At 40.1% G+C, this 16,531-nt stretch overlaps 1 protein-coding gene across 1 annotated transcript in view; it reads right to left on the reverse strand.

Annotated features, from left to right (window-relative positions):
* The window catches only part of GCA (grancalcin), a 66,483-nt gene that overhangs the window by 25,924 nt on the left and 24,028 nt on the right, over positions 1-16,531 (reverse strand). The window contains exons 3-5 of the mRNA XM_033945018.1: positions 11,603-11,672; positions 9,536-9,579; positions 533-680 (exon numbers count right to left, since the gene is read on the reverse strand). Coding sequence (XP_033800909.1) covers positions 533-680; positions 9,536-9,579; positions 11,603-11,672 — 262 coding nt within the window. The remainder of the gene's footprint in view (positions 1-532; positions 681-9,535; positions 9,580-11,602; positions 11,673-16,531) is intronic.

The following is a 16,531-nucleotide window of genomic DNA, read 5'->3' on the forward strand; positions in this document are numbered from 1 at the left end:
TTGTGAGACGTTCGCATCGGAGCTCCATCGGATGACGTCACCCACTAGTGAGAATACCTGCCTGCTTGTCCTGGAATAATATATGTGTCTGCCTTTCTTTCTTTCTATCTCTCTCCCTCCATCTTTCTTTATGTCTCTCTCCCTGCCCGTTGTCTTTCTATGTGTCTGTCTTTCATTCTTGTGCGCTGCCTTCCTTTTTCTGTCTCTCTCCATGGCCACCTTCTGTCTCCCTCCAAAAGCAAACCAAGATTGCTCCCAGGCCCCCTTTCCCTCTCCCCCCCAAATTCCCTGTGCAGCAGCAGCATTTCCCTCTTACCCTTCCCTGTGCAGCAGCAGCAGCATTTTCCTTCCCTTCCTACTTCCCTGTGCAGCAGCATTCCCCCCCCCTACTTTCCTGTGCAGCAGCAGCATTCCTCCCACACACACTTCCCTGTGCAGCAGCAGCATTCCCCCCTGTGCAGCAGTGAAATGCACATTTTCTGTCGAAGCATATTACTCAGTTTAAATAAGACTGCCTTATGTACATCCTTACCCATTGAAGAAATAGCCTGATTCAACTCATGTGGTTCCACCGTCCCACTTCGATCTTGATCAAATATGATGAAGTTCTGCTTCCAAGCACTAAGAGCTGCCCAGAGTTCTTTGAACTCATTAAATCCCATTTTTCCAGTATGATCCCTCTGATGTAGTTTTGTTAAAAAAATAATCATTTTTTTAAATGTATGTATACATACAAACACACACGCATACATACCCAATGGACAATGCTATGAAAAACAATTTGCTCAACTAAAGTATTTGGCATAATGATCATATTTCATTTTTTAAATGGCTGTCCAGTCATACATGTACTTTGACTCGTTAACATTATTAGTACATCATACATTTGGGAGAAAATGTGGACTAATATTTACAATAATGAGCTTCTACCATTAATATTTCTTGTAACCTTGAGCAAGCCACTGGCTTATCTAATACCTATTTAAATTGTAAGTTCTCTCATATCAACTTCTCAGTCTCAAAGGAGATAGAACATGTAGAGGAAGCAGCAGGGTGCAGAGAGCTGTGGTCCCGCATGTCTTTTTTTTACTGTCGCAGGCCCACTACACATGGCAGGAGGATGAGGGAATGAAAGATGCTGAATGGCAGAGGATAGGTAGATAAGGATAAATGATGGAGAGAACAGAGTACAATGGGCTAATACCAGATGAGATGGGGAAAGAGGGGTGCAGGCACAATACGTGATAGGAGGAGTAAGAAAGACAGAAGCAATGCTGGATGGCAAGGGAGAAAAAGGTGGTGAGCTCAATACTGGATAGAAGGGGTGAGAACATAAGCAGTGCCTCTGCTGGGTCAGACCAGGGGTCCATCATGCCCAGCTCACACGGCGGCCCATCAGGTCCAGGACCTGTATAGTAACCCTCTATCTATACAGGTCTTCTATCCCCTTTTCCTTCAAGAAATTGTCCAATCCTTTCTTGAACTCCAGGACCGTGCCCTGTCCTATCACGCCATCTGGAAGCGCACTCATAAGTGCCATCTCCGGAACAGACCCTAGGTCCATCAAGTCCGGCGATCCGCACATGCGGAGGCCCCGCCAGGTGTACCCTGGCATAGTTTTAGTCCCCATATCACTCTAGCTTACCTTTACTTACGTCACCTTATGCCACTCATAAGGAGATGTACATCTAACTTACCCTTAAATCCTAGAACGGTGGATTCCACAATTACCTCTTCTGGGAGAGCATTCCAGGTGTCCACCACTCGTTGCGTGAAGCAGAACTTCCTGATATTTGTCCTGAATTTGTCCCCCCTTAGCTTCAGTCCATGTCCTCTTGTCCGTGTCACATTAGACAATGTAAATAATTGTTTTTCCTGCTCTATTTTGTCGATTCCTTTCAGTATTTTGAAAGTCTCGATCATATCCCCTCACATTCTCCTCTTCTCAAGGGAGAACAATCCCAATCTCTTAAGTTGTTTCTCGTATTCCCTTCTCGTTCTCCATGCCCTTAATTAGCTTCATTGCTCGTTTCTGCACCCTTTATAGCATTTTTATATCCTTCTTTAGGTATGGAGACCAATGTTGGACGCAGTATTCCAAGTGTGGTCTGACCATCGCTTTATAAAGCGGCAGTATTACTTTCTCCGATCTACTCGTGATTCCCTTCTTTATCATGCCTAGCATTCTATTTGCGTTCTTCGCTGCCACCACGCATTGCACCGACGGTTTCAGGGTCTTATCGATTAATACGCCCAGGTCCCTTTCCTGTTTGGTTTTTCTCACAGTTGCACCTGACATACTATACTTGTGTTCCTTATTTTTTCTGCCTAAGTGCATCACTTTGCATTTTTCCACATTAAACTTCATCTGCCATATATCAGCTCAATTTTCCAATCGGCTCAAGTCACTCTGGACTTCCTCGCTGTCCTTCTGCAATTTGATTGCCCGGCATAGTTTTATGTCATCTGCAAACTTGATGATCTAACTGGATGTTCCATCCTCCAGGTCATTTATGAAGATATTAAATAAGATGGGCCCAAGTACCGAGCCCTGGGGCACACCGCTAGTCACAGTCTCCCAGTCTGAGAATTTCCTATTTATGCCCACTCTCTGCCTTCTGTTCTCCAGCCATTTGCCTATCCATCTTAGTATGTCTCCTTCTATTCCATGGCCTTGCAGTTTCCTGAGGAGTCTTACATGTGGAACCTTGTTGAACGCTTTCCGAAAATCCAAGTATATAATATCCACCGGTTCTCTATTATCAATTTGTCTGTTCACTGTCTCAAAAAATTGAAGTAGGTTCGTCAAACATGACTTCCCTTTCCAGAATCCATGTTGGCTGGCTTTCATCAGGTCGTATGTGTCTAAGTGCTGGGTTATGCTATCCTTGATCAGCGCCTCAACCATCTTCCCAGGGACTGACGCGAGACTCACAGGTCTATAGTTGATCCTTTTTTAAATATCAGCGTGACATTCGCTATCTTCCAGTTGTCCGGTATCTGTCCTGTTTTGATTGACAGGTTGGAAAGTTTTTGCAATAGTTCTCCGATTTCCACTTTTAGCTCTTTCAAGACTCTCGGATGAATTCCGTCCGGTCCAGGAGATTTGTCACTTTTGAGTTTGTCGATCTGGCGGTAAATCTGGTCCAAGTCCACTTCTACTGTTGTAAGGCTGTCCTCTGTTGCTCCTTTGAACACTTTTACCGCTTCTGGAATTGTTGCAGTGTCTTCCTTTGTAAAAACAGACGCAAAGAAGGAATTTAGTCTGTCTGTGATTTGTTTGTCTTCCTTGATGCACCCTTTTCTTCCCTGGTCATCCAGCGGTCCCACTGCCTCTTTTGCGGGTTTTCTCCCTTTCACGTACCTGAAGAAGGGGCATGGGAGGAAAGGAAGAACAGAGAAAGACAGGGCAATACTACATGGTGCCAAGGGAGGAGAAGAGTTGGAGTAACATTGGGGAATAAGGATGAGAATGGGAGAGCTGGGGTGATGGAAAGATGAAAAGTTGTAGGCAGAAGCAGCAAAAGAGAGCATTTAAACATGGGTGACCTGGGTCTACAAGGAGTGGTGTGCAAGGCTCTGATCGCCCTGTCTGGCAGACTGGATGAACCATGAGGGTCTTTTTCTGCCATCATTTACTGTGCTACTGTGAAATTAGTTGCACTTATTAAGTATTTTGTTATGCAAATGCTAAAAACATAACACCGATGTTAACTGGATGCATAAAGTAATAAAATTAAGAAAACTCTCTCCTATAGATCCTATAGCCTGTTACATTAACGGGTGCTAGAATAGATGTGTGTGTGTCTGTCTTTATTTCTTTCTCTCTCTCCTTAGCCTGTTTCAGTATTTCTGTCTTTCTTTTTCCTCAGCTGTCCACTACCACCCCTTGCATGCTCCCCCTGTCCATTCTCCCTTCCTTTTACCTCCCCTGTGTCCACCACCACCCCTTCACTGCTCCCCTTATTTATCAAGCCTGAAACATCTGTATCGTGTTACCTGTCACCTTTTTTTTTTTCACTCTCTCTCAGTCTTACCTTCCAGGGTCACTTCTTTGCCGGCTTTCTTCAGCGCCTACACAGTTTGAGAGCCAACTAAATGGCTTTTTTTTTTCTTGTCTGATGGGGGTGTGGAGCAAAGTTGGGAAACCTGAGAAGAGCTGGAGCACGAACAGCAGAGTAAATAAGCCACTTAAAAGGGAAGTCACAGGGACCTGGAAGAGAAATCCACCTCACCTGTATCAGACTCGGCAACGCCAGCAACTGATTCGCCCCCAGAGCCTTCTCTTCTCTTCACTTCTTTTCCTTTCCTGCTCGTGGACAAACGCCATCTAGTGCTCGGGGGGATAAGACATTCCTGAATGAATGTGGAGGACAAACACCATCTAGTGCACAGTTCTTCAACCGCCAGTCCGCAGAAAATTTCTGCCGGTCCACGCAGGGTCGGCAAGATCTACGAATTAAATTTCCTGTCGGGCATCTCTCCCTTCCAGGGCCGGCGTTAAGATCAGCTACGATACTGCTCCAAACGGCCGGCAAAAAAGAAAGACAGAAGCCGCGGGACTTTTGCTCTTGCCTGCATCGCTATAGGCTCTGACGATCTTGATCCCACCCCCTTCTGAAGTGACTTCCTGTTTTTGAGGGGCAGGATTGAGATCGGCAGAGCTTGTAGCGAATAGCAATTCAGGCAAGAGGAAAAGTCCCGCGGCTCCTGTCTTCATTCTAGCCGTCTGATTTAGCGGGACCATAATTGAAGGTAGGGTAGGTTTTGTCTTTGTTTTTGCTGCCAAGTTTAGCAGGACCGGGATTGAAGGCAGGGCTAATAGCAATCGAGTGCTGGAAGAGTGGATCGGGGCCAGCAGCCAAGGGAGGAAATAAGAGATGCTGAATTATGAGGAGAGGGAAAAATGTGATATAGGTGTTGTTGGAAGGGGATGGTAGACCCAGGAGGGGGGATTGGTGTGACAGAAGGAAGATGGTGGATTCCCTTGGGGGAGGATAGTTATTGGAACTAGGTGGGAATTGGAAGAATAGGGACACAAAGACAGATGCTGGACCTTGCAGGGGGCAGAGAGACATGGAAAATGCTGAACATGAGGATGGAGTATAAAGACAGAAGTCAGATATTGGACATGGGTAGAGGGAGTAGGGAGACAGAGGAGATATGCTGGACATGCTGAAGGGGGAATAGGGAGACAAGGAGAAGATGCTGAATAAGGAATGGAGGGAGTATGGTGATGGAAGGTATCTACTGGATTAAGATGGGGAAAAGAGGGGAGGCACTGGGATGGGAAAAGATGGTGGGTTGGCTGGATGGCTCAGCAACGGGAAGAAAAAAAGAACACAGGAAGATGCTGGACATGGAGGTTGTAGGGTGAAGGAAAAAAGCAGACTTGACTGAGTAGGACTTGACGGAGTAGGTGGGAGATGCTGGACACAGGGTGGATGCAGTAAGAAGAAAAAGGAGGTTCTGGATATTGGAATAATAAGTAGAAGACAGGAAGGGACAGAAGTGGCAGATAGATTGAAGACCTTGGAAAGAAATTTAAGAAAAGACAGAAGAAAGCAGAACAAAATGGGCAGATAATAAAGGTAGAAAAAATAATTTTATTTCTATTTTGTCATTAGAATATATCAGATTTGAACTATATACTGTATCCTGCTAGAGACATATCTGGGGACTGCAAAGCCCAGGCAGTGCTTCTTTAGCTTCCAGCACTCTCCTAACACTATTCCTGTCATGTGTGACTGCAGTATTCTGTTACCATGATATTTCTGTGTAGCATTCTGTAATAATTTGGCTTGTTCAGTTTTCTTGATAGTGGAGGGGATATATGTGAAGGGGAGGGGAGGGGAAACAGGGATTTTGTTGGTCCTTGCTCTGTATATTTGTATTTATAAAATGAAAATTGTACAGAATATTGTTTCTTTTTATACTTTAATAAAATATGTTCAATATAAAATCATAACTGAGGCTTGTGCGGATGGGATCAGATGGTTTGCGGGGACCGAACTCGCAGAGACAGGGTGAAAATGTTTTTTTTAATTTCAGTCTTAGCAGTTTGCCGGTCCACAAAATAATTATTTTATTTCCGCCGGTCCATAGGTGTAAAAAGGTTGAAGAACACTGATCTAGTGTATCTTTCAGATGCACTGTGAACCGAAACACCGAATAGCTGAACGAGCAGGCTGAGGGATTGTGCGAAGTTCCGGCGATGCAGCTGCTCTCCGTCCTGGCCCGGCGTCTGCCCTCCACGCCTTGCCTCGAAGCCCTCCTCCCGGCAGCCGTCGCTCCACGAGTCCTGGAGCTCCTGATTCGTAAGGCCCGACTTTAGTGCAGGAAGAGGCGGTCGGAGCATACAGCGAGTGATTTCCTTCACTCGCTGGTGCTCCAGCTGCTCTCTCCTGCCTCTCCATCTGTCCTCTTCTGGTCAGCGGTCTCAGTCGGAAAATACCGCGAATGACTGGGACCACGTACCGCTGACTGCGAATGACCGGGGGAACACTGTGCATGTTTGCATCCCATTCATAGGATTCACTGAACCATGTCTCTGTGATAGCAACAATATCCAGGTCTACCTCTAACATCAGGGCTTGCAAATCATGAACTTTGTTGCTTAGACTGCGAGCATTTGTAGTCATCGCTGTCCAGCTATTTTTCAGCAGTAATCTCCTTTTTCGTATAGTTTTTTTGTTTCATTTCACTTCCCGTTGGAATGCTAAAAAATGAGTTGCTAATATTGTTTATGTTGCAATCTTTTCTACCATCACATCTTGTCTTTTGCTGGGGGTGGCCTCTATAATTGTCCTTCATGCATACGCCACCCCCACTTTCTAGTTTAAATGCCTAGAAACATATTGCCTGAATTTCTAAGCTAGGATTCTTTTTTCCTGCCATGGTAAGGTGCAGCCCATCATTACAATATAGTCTCTTGTTTTTCCATGTATTGCCCCATCCTCCTCTGTAGCTAAAGTCTTCATGATAACACTAGGCTTTGAGCCACCTATTGAAGTTCTCAGTGTTCTGTACTCGTTCCACACCCTTTCCATAAGTAGGCAGTACTTCTGAAAAGCTACAGTCTTTATAAAAGGTTTTAACTCTTCTCCCAGTTCCCAAAAAGCTTTCTGTGCTGCAAGTAAGTTATTGTTCAGAGGTAGATAACAATGTCAGGGTTCAAAATCTTTGCTTCTTCCCTAATTAGTCAGTATTTGTCTTGCATTCCTGGCAGCTGAGGATACTGGAAGGCATTTCACTTCTTTGAGTTCCTTGTCCTGTGCTCCAAGGTTAATCCCTCTGATGATGGAAACCCCTAGCAGTAATACTTTTCTGGTTTGAGCTTTTTTATATGTGCTTTGGGGATGCTTTTCTTCACAAGTTATCTTCACTGGTTCTAATTCCTGCTCAGTTCTTTTATATTTAGCATCACACTGCTCTAATGGAGCATAGGGATTTTTTAGTGGCAACAATTTTTAAGGTGGATGTTTCTGTGCCACATGCCGCAGCCTACCTGAGCCTACTGTGATCCATTTATTCCTGCGTTGTTTTATTCTTTGGGGAGTGGTGGTAAATTGGTATATTTGTATGGTGTAATTGTAGCTGCTTTAATCTCCTCCAATTCTTGCTTAAGTTTACAGAGTTCCTCTTTGATACTATCAAGTTGAAGACAAATGGGGCAAGCCTTGTTTCCAGATGTTGTGCCTGTGAACTAAAGCACCACAATGATTGCACTGAATGAAATTCATCTTGATTGGTTGGAATTGGGATTGACTGAGACTTTTTGATTATTGGGCTGTCTATATATGAGTTGCCAACCCTGGGTCCATGACGGCCTCTCTGGCGGTAGAGTCCTGGGCTCAAGTGAACATACGACCATTACAGCAGTCCTTCCTGTCTCGGTGGTCCCCACAGTATCATTCCCTTCAGATGTCCCTTCCATGGATGGAACCAGCGTGGAGCAGCCTCTGCTGATTTAAAGAACAACATGGGGACCTAAATAAGGTCCCTGCAGGAACTCAATTTCCCTGCCTCGTCTCCATGAGTTTTGTTGCTGCCCCTGCCCTATTCATGCAAGTTCTAACTTCATCTGCACAAGCCTCAAACACTTTAAAATCCTAAGTGTTCAAGGGTTGAGCAGTTAAGGCTGAGCTTACAGGAATGGGGCAGGGCAGCAACAAAACTCATGGGGACAGGGCAGGGAAATTGAGTTCCTGCAGGGACGGGGACAAATCTGGAGGAAGGCGAAAGAAGTCCATCTTGTGTCCCATCCATATAGTGTCCAGCACCCATTAGTCTGAGGAGATCTGTTTCCACTCCTATAGGAACACCAACACTAGTCTCCAAAGCGGGAAAGCACAGCTGTGTCCCTGGCATCATTGTGACATCTTAGGAGGAGGTGCTGGAGCAAGAACCTGAAGCCTGTTTGTATCTGGGGTTGTTATAATATGGTCTGTAGTTTTGAGACTATCTCAGGCCATCTGAGTCCAGCAATAGACACTCCTCCGCTGGTAATCTGGCACAATCCACACATGAATGCACATCTACAGTGATAGTGGAGTCCATCCCTACCGATTTTCCATGAAACCAAGGTGTTGTGAGGCAGAAAAAATAAGTTTAAAAATAGATCCCTACAAATCCAAGAGGGCAGCCACCAGAAAATTTGTATCTAAAACACCTCATGGAGACTATAGAAATTCCAAAATTAGCAATTTGGGGTTTTAGGGGTGGTGGACAACCTGACCCCCCTAACCCCAGAAAGCACTGAAAACCCTGTTTTTAGACACCCCCTCCCTCTGATTCTCTCATAGGAAGTAATGGGACTGCATTTAGCGTCTCCATGGTGCCTGCCTCTCAGCTCTTTCTGTGCATCTGAAGTGAAGGAAAAATATTTTCTATCTCAGAGATTCACCAAACAGCTCAATCCTCAGGATCTTCGGGATGACAGTCAGACAGACCCTGATCGAAACCTCCACCCCCTCACACCCGGGGATAGGAAAAAGAAGACTACACTCTGATACCCCAAGGGCTGTTACTCAGGGCAAATCCAGTCTGTGCTTCAACCACTCACCAGGTCAAAAGGTAAGCACACTCCCAGATGGACAGACCCTGCATTACGAAGGCAGCACATGCAAACTGGCTCCACAAGCCCACCTGAAGCTTGCACTGTGGAGCAGCAGTCCAGCTCTGCAGAAATGAAAACTACAGGGGGCTCTGTATTCCTCAGTCAAGTGGGAGAAACAGTGGAGAGAAAAGTCTGTGGATTTCTGCAAGACCCAGTTCGTGGATTAAAGTGAAACACCTTCAGTATTGATTCAGAAGGGACGTTAACTGAAATTAAGATTTTAAATGTATTGAAGTTGCCTGAAGCTTATTTGCACAGGTAGCTGGTAAACATAATACTGTACTTCTCACATCAAATGCCCAGCCCTATTTTATGATCACTAAACCATTTAATGTAAATTAATAATCTATAAATTCTCAAATTGGGGGGAGGGAGACAAAAAACAAAACAAAAGATAAGCTTGCTGTTGAAGGATACATCTAACATGGCTACCATTACTCTGCAGGTTTCCAAGCTGAATGCTGAAAAAGAAACAAAATTTTAAAGTTAAAATTCTAGTGCATCTGGATAGAGTTTAGAGATATTTTTTCAGCTGACAGAAACTAAAGTTGGCCAATGAAAGTTTCACCACACTACACACTGAAATTTGTTTTAAACAATAACCATAAATATTTGCCAATATGTAAAATTCACAGGTTTTTAAAAATCCTGACAATACTTTCCTGTGCTCTACAGATTTCTGTCTAAACAATCCCTCATTCTATAACCATCTGAGAGGGCTACACAAGTAACACACTTAAGAGAGTGTGATATGTACCCATGCAACGAGATACCTGCTGACTAACTTGAGGAAAGGCAACAATTCCAAAGGAACCCCTAGTCCTGAACTCTTGGGAGGGGCTGGGATCGCAATCTGGCTGAAGGTTCGCAGAGCCCTGGAAGGTGCAGTTCTCAGTGGGTGAGGTGATGGGAGGAAGGGGGAATAAAAAATGAGGAAAAAAAGTCTGCCTCAGCTCGACGTCCCAAGGTGAGAGAGAAGCAGAACCTAGGTTGTAGAAACAGTCGTCAAAAGAAAAAACAAAAACACACCACACACAATCAGCATGCATGAAATTACTGAACTTTCTGTAACTGGAACTTCATCTCCCTCTACTGGCAGATGCTTGATCACCATGCAACTGAAGTAAGTCTGTAAGTTTATAATAATTTTCAGATGTTTTCATACATTGTAAAATCACTGCTAAAATAATAATAATAAAAAAAATCCACACATTTCACATTAATTACTGTGTTATAACAACCTCTCACACATATTAGAACAAAGCAAAGAAAAGGGTTTACTTATGATTTTTCAGGGGAACAAAAACTGAACACACACAAATATGATTTTTTACGAGTCCTCGTGAATCTGGCCATTCCTGATCAATGTTACTCTAACACTTATGGAGAACTGATGCACTTGATTTATAACCATGCTGCACTATGTTGACAAGGATGGTGAGAAGATAAGATTTTTAATTAAAATCAGAAGGAAAAATTCATTTAGGGGCAACTAAACATATGTAGTTCATAAGTGCATTTTAAAATTGGTGCAGAAGCTGGCTCATAAGTAACTGATTACAACAGAAACGGAGGTGATAAGTTTACTGGGGGAGAAGGTATGAAAACTACAGGACTAAAGTAACATTTTAAAAATATACATAATAGTAAGTTTCAAATTAGTTTTACTTTAAAATAGTTAGCTATCCTCCAAGTTAAAGGTGACCTAAATAAGACAGCATTTATAACTGTGTTCCCACTGTGTTGGGGGAGACATTTAAAACATAATAGAAGCAACTTGAACAATTAGATTTGTTCTGACTAACCAATTTCCTTACATAAAATTCCCAATGGCTGACTGAAGGATATGAAGAAACTATTGAAAAACTGATCCAGCTGCTATCTTTTTGGAATGTTTTAGTAGATTTCTAATTGAGGTCAGGCATGCAGGTACAACCTGTAGCTATGGAAACTACCCACAAACATATGGCTTGTTTTATATTTTAAGGGGGAAAATATATTTTTAAGATAAATTTTATTTTACACTAATTAGATCAGTCATTTGTCACAAGGATAAAACCCTGTTCAGAGGGTTCGTCACGTTCCAGTAGGTCAACCAACACCATATACAACAACTTTAGCTTGACGTTTTAATAGCTGAAGTAACTTGTAAGAAGTAACTCACAATATTTAAGATTTGCATCATACTCTTGCAGTTTGCCTACTAGTCACCAAACCATAACATGCTTACATATAACATACAAATATAAGACAACACATAAAAAGATGCTAGCTAGAAGGTGCTCTCATGTTACATTTGTTATTTATTTTATTGCTACTCTTCCTTACAAAATCTATAACATCAGATCTGTTGCATATAGTGCCAGTATCAATTGCAAAGCAAAATCTAACAAATAAGAAAGTATTTCCACCAGACAATTTACAAAACAGTGTAAAATGTGTTATAGCAAGACATAGTATTGTATCACATCATTCAGATCTTACGAGTATAGGTTCCGTGGATTCCGGACTGTGTTAAACATCTCTGAAGTTCCTCAGCATCTACTTCGCCATCCTACAGAGCAACAATGAACTCATTAGCTTTTGTATGCAAGTGCATACAGAAGAAGCAAAAATACATTTATATACAATACACATATGACTGTAGTTAACGCACCATAAACTACTACTGAAAAGGCACGGGCTAAACCAAATATTATATTTAAAAAAAAAAAAATTGGGAAGGTACACTTGGGTACCTGTGCACAACTGAGTCTTATTTCGTACCACTTCTATAAGGAAATAAATTGCCAAATATCTGGGCATTTCAAACCACTTATATTTATTGATCTAGGCAACATACATAATACATTTGAGGTCCTTTTAGTAGTAGTAGTTTTACTAAACCATGTTAGGTACTAAAATTACACCTAAAGCATACCATAGGACAAGCTTATGTGTCCTGTTGCAAGTCCCAAATGTGCACTTGCGCTGTGCGCTAAAACTTCAGATCAAAAATCAGTCGAACTGCAGTGCTTTGAACCACTCTCAATTTTTTAAAGATTTTCTTATAGGCACCCAGATAGATAATATTGCAATAGTCGAGAATGCTTAAAACAGGTGACTGCACTAATAGACGGAATGAAGCTTTATCGAAATATTTCTTAATGGTATGAAGTTTCCAAACCACTGAGAAACATTTCTTAAGTAATAGATCAGTATGTTGTTCCAAAGTAAGATGTCTGTCTATAGTCACTCCCAATATTTTTATAGACTGTTCTATAGTATAGTCGAGACCGTTCAAATGTATCAACGTTTCTTTGATTTTATCATTAGGAGTCGCAAGAAAGAATTTAGTTTTTTCTGGATTTAGTTTCAGTTTAAAAGCAATCATCCAAAGTTCAATCTGATTCAGAATGGTCGCTAAAAAATTTGTAATCTTGGCTGTCAGTTAACAGGATGACTATAGTGATGTCATCCGCATAAATATAAAACCTAAGATTTAAATTATGCAAAAGCTTTCCCATTGAAGCAAGGTAGATATTAAACAGAGAGGGGGATAGAGGTGAACAATGCAGAACCCCACATAGATTTTTCCAACGGTAAGAAAGACTTTCACCCTTGAACACCTGGTACGATCTGTTACCCAGAAATCCTCGAAACAAGTTTAAAACATTTCCCGAAATACCAATAGATTCCAAGCAATCAATAAGAATAGTATGATCCACCAGGTCAAAAGTGCTGCTCAGATCTAATTGCAGAATCAAAGCACTTGTACCTTGACTAAACAACGTATGAAGATAATCCAACAGGCCATGATAGTTTCAGTACTGAAACCTGACCGAAACGCAGACTGATTGTCCTGTAATATATTAAACTTATCCAAATAAATAGTTTGTTCTGAGTTAACTAGACCCTCCAACAGTTTAGTAAACAAAGGAATACTGGCAATGGGCCTATAGTTGGATGCCAAGGTAGAAGATTCTTTAGGGTTTTTGATAATCAGTGTGATCAAAATCTGATCCAATTCCTCTGGGAAGGTCCCGTTGGATAATAAAAAAATTAACCCAATTAACAATTTAGCCTTTAAAGTGATAGGGGCAACTTTCATGACATTTGGGGGTCAGCTATCAAGCCTACAGTATGAATTGACATACTTAGTACAAAACTTACAAAAGGTTTGCCAATTAAAGGCTGTAAAATTATTCCAATACATGTCAACTATAGGGTCCTCTAAACACTGAAGAACTGGGAACTACAGATGATTGTTAATGGGAGCTACTAAAGAAGTTCTCAATTTTTGTATTTTCGTATTGAAGAAGTCTGCCAAAACATCAGCAGAGGGAAGATTCTTCAGTAGAAACAGTAAACACCTCTATATCATAAAGGTTAAATAGTTTAAAAAGATTATTACTGTTAGTTGATGAGTTGCCGATCTTTTGAGCATAAAAAGTTTATCTTTTATCAAATTTTTATATTCTTGTAACTTTATCTTCCAAGCTAATCTATATTCCATAGTTCCCGATTTTGACCACTGTCTTTCCAATTTTCTGAGTTTCCTTTTTATCAATAACAAGTCTATATCATACCACCCATCCAAATTTCTATGTCTCTTTCTTCTCAATTTAACAGGGTCCAGAGGGCGTGGCTTAGCGCACACAAAATGGACGTGTGATCGCGGCGCTCTCTCTCAACTAGGCAACGGCTGATTAAAAAGTTTCCCCCTTCAAGCCGATTTCGGCGAAAAAAACTAGACCGTATTGATGGTAAACTATTGCTGATATTTCTACAAAAAGGAGAGAAGAAGGACAGTGAAAGTCCAGCGTAAGAAGCAACTTCGTCAATGGTAGTGAGGGAATATCTAATCTCTGCACCGTTGGAAGTTTTTTTTTTTTTTTTCCCCTGCAGTGCCTGTCGATGCTGAAACTTTTATACCTGACAGCTGTGGCAGCTTGATACTAATCTTCGCCGACACTGAAGTGAGGCCCTGAGGGGAAGGAGCCAAGAAGATCTATCATTTCTTTGCCGGCTTTTGCTCTGTGCTGGTACGGCACGACATCGAGGGAAAGCTACTGAACATTGTGTCTGACAAAGGTCTTCGTCTTAACAACCACTGTGGAGAAAATAAAATCGGCGAAAAATATCAAAAATATCAAAGAAGTGCAGGAGAATGGCAAGCACCCGACAAAATAAAAATGAAACTGGTATGTCGGCAAAAAGGCAGAAGCAGGATCAAATTACACCGAGTAAGGTCCCGCTTCCTGCTGAAGAGTCGGATGTGCTGAGCAAAGCTGAAGTTATGGAGGAACTGAGACAGATTAAACAAATGCTTAAAGAAACTGTGAGTAATATGGCCGAAATGAAGGAAGAAATACTAAATATCCACAGACAGATGGAAATAAATAATAAAAGAACTAAAATGGAGGTTTTAGAATGTGAAGGAAACAGATGTAAAAATGACAGTTTGGAACTGATTCAATTGAAAAATCAGATGGAAGATTATGAAAACCGAGGAAGAAGAAAGAATATAAAACCTTTTGGAATGCAGGAAAATTTGGAAGGGAAAAATGCCATACAATTTTTAGAAAATCTAATTCCTAAAATACTGCAATTGGATTTTAAACAGCCATTAGAAATAGAAAGGGCGCACAGGATCCCATTAAAAAATATGGAAAATCAAGGCAGACCAAGACCATTAATATTTAAAATGCTAAGATACCAGCAAGCAATAGACATTTTAAATGCTGCCAAGAAAGACAAAAATTTAAATTACAAAGGATCCAAAATATGGTTTTTGCCTGATTTTGCTAAAAACACAGCAAAGAAAAGGAAGAGATTCCTAGACTTGAGACCTCAATTAAAGGAAAAGGGATATAAATATGGTTTGTATTACCCAGCAAAAATGAGGGTATCTTCTGGAGATAAATCTTTGTATTTTGAAGATCCGGAAAAGCTAAAGACCTTCCTTTCAAAATCAGAACCTATGTCATTCTAACATAATGGATGTTGAATGATCAGAAATATATTAAGACTGGTTTTGATGTACATTGTGAAAAAAAAAAAAAAAAAAAAATTTAATATAAAACTGTGAGACTTTGGAATACTGAAGAAAGAAGAAAATGAAATAAAGAACAGGAAATAAAATAAACTAAAGAAAAAGACAATAAAAAAAAAAAAATATATATATATAAAGAAGAAATAGACAAGAAAGATGGACTGGAAATTCAAGAGTCTAAACTTTAGAAGAGTAAAATTGGATGGCTGGAGTAAAGAGTGATCAGAAAGTAATAAAAAACTTGAATAAATAACAAAAGGAAAATGCACCAGATAATAATACAATTGGGTAAAAGAAGAAAGCAGAATGGAAAAAAGGATATTAAATAAAATGACTAATGACACTCAAGAGACTAAAGGGAAGAAGGATATAAATAAGAAAACAATATGAAAGAACAGTTAATTTAATAAACTAATGACACGAAAAGTAATGAAAGAATGGATAATAAAAAGAAGAATATAGAATGGACTAATCATAGACAAAAATTGATCTATGACATTTAGATGCAAGTAAAAGAAAGGAAATGAAAATGTAAAATAAATAAGAAAAATATACTAAATATTAATTATAAAGTTTGATTTTGTTATATTACAGTTTCAAAAGGATTGGATATTAATTGGAAAAGAGAAAAATATATAAAAAATATATATTAAAAATTTCATTTTTCAGAATGAAAGGAAAAAAAAAATAATTGTTGAAATATAAAAAATGATAATTATAAATTTATAATCAACTTTTAAAGAAGTATATGAAGATATGGATATTTATTTTTAGATATTAAAAGGATGATAAGAATTGCTGGAATAGAATGCATGAGATATAGGAAAAATAACATTACTATATTAAATATATGTTTATAATAGAATTTGGTGATATTAACTAAAATATTGGGGAAATATAAATTAAAGATTGATGTGTGGATAAAGATACATTAATGGAATGTTAGGAGTAAAATATGGTTAAAGTTATCAAAGGTTAATATAACAGATAGAAAATATAATTATTTGAAAATGGTAAAAAAAGGAAAAAAAGAGAAAAAAAAAAAAAGATTTTATGTTTAGAATGAGATATACTAAGATACACTGAAAGATTAATGAATTTATTTTAAGAAATGATAAAGGGGACATTAATTAAATATTAGTTGCCTAGGGGGGAGGGGGATGTTTGGGTTGCTGCTCCAATGTGTGTCCTTAAGCAGTCATTATATTGGGTGGGAAAGGGTGGGAAAAAGATGGGTTTTACTAGAATGATTAAGGAAAAGATTAATAAGGGGTTGGATACTTCTGGGGTAAAAATGTGTGTCATTGAGAAAATTTTTTGGATCTTAAATATGAAGGAAGAAAAGAAAAAGATTATGATGATAAGTTTTAAAATATATA

This window comes from Geotrypetes seraphini, chromosome 5 (genome assembly GCF_902459505.1).
Source record: "Geotrypetes seraphini chromosome 5, aGeoSer1.1, whole genome shotgun sequence".
Lineage (NCBI taxonomy): Eukaryota > Metazoa > Chordata > Amphibia > Gymnophiona > Dermophiidae > Geotrypetes > Geotrypetes seraphini.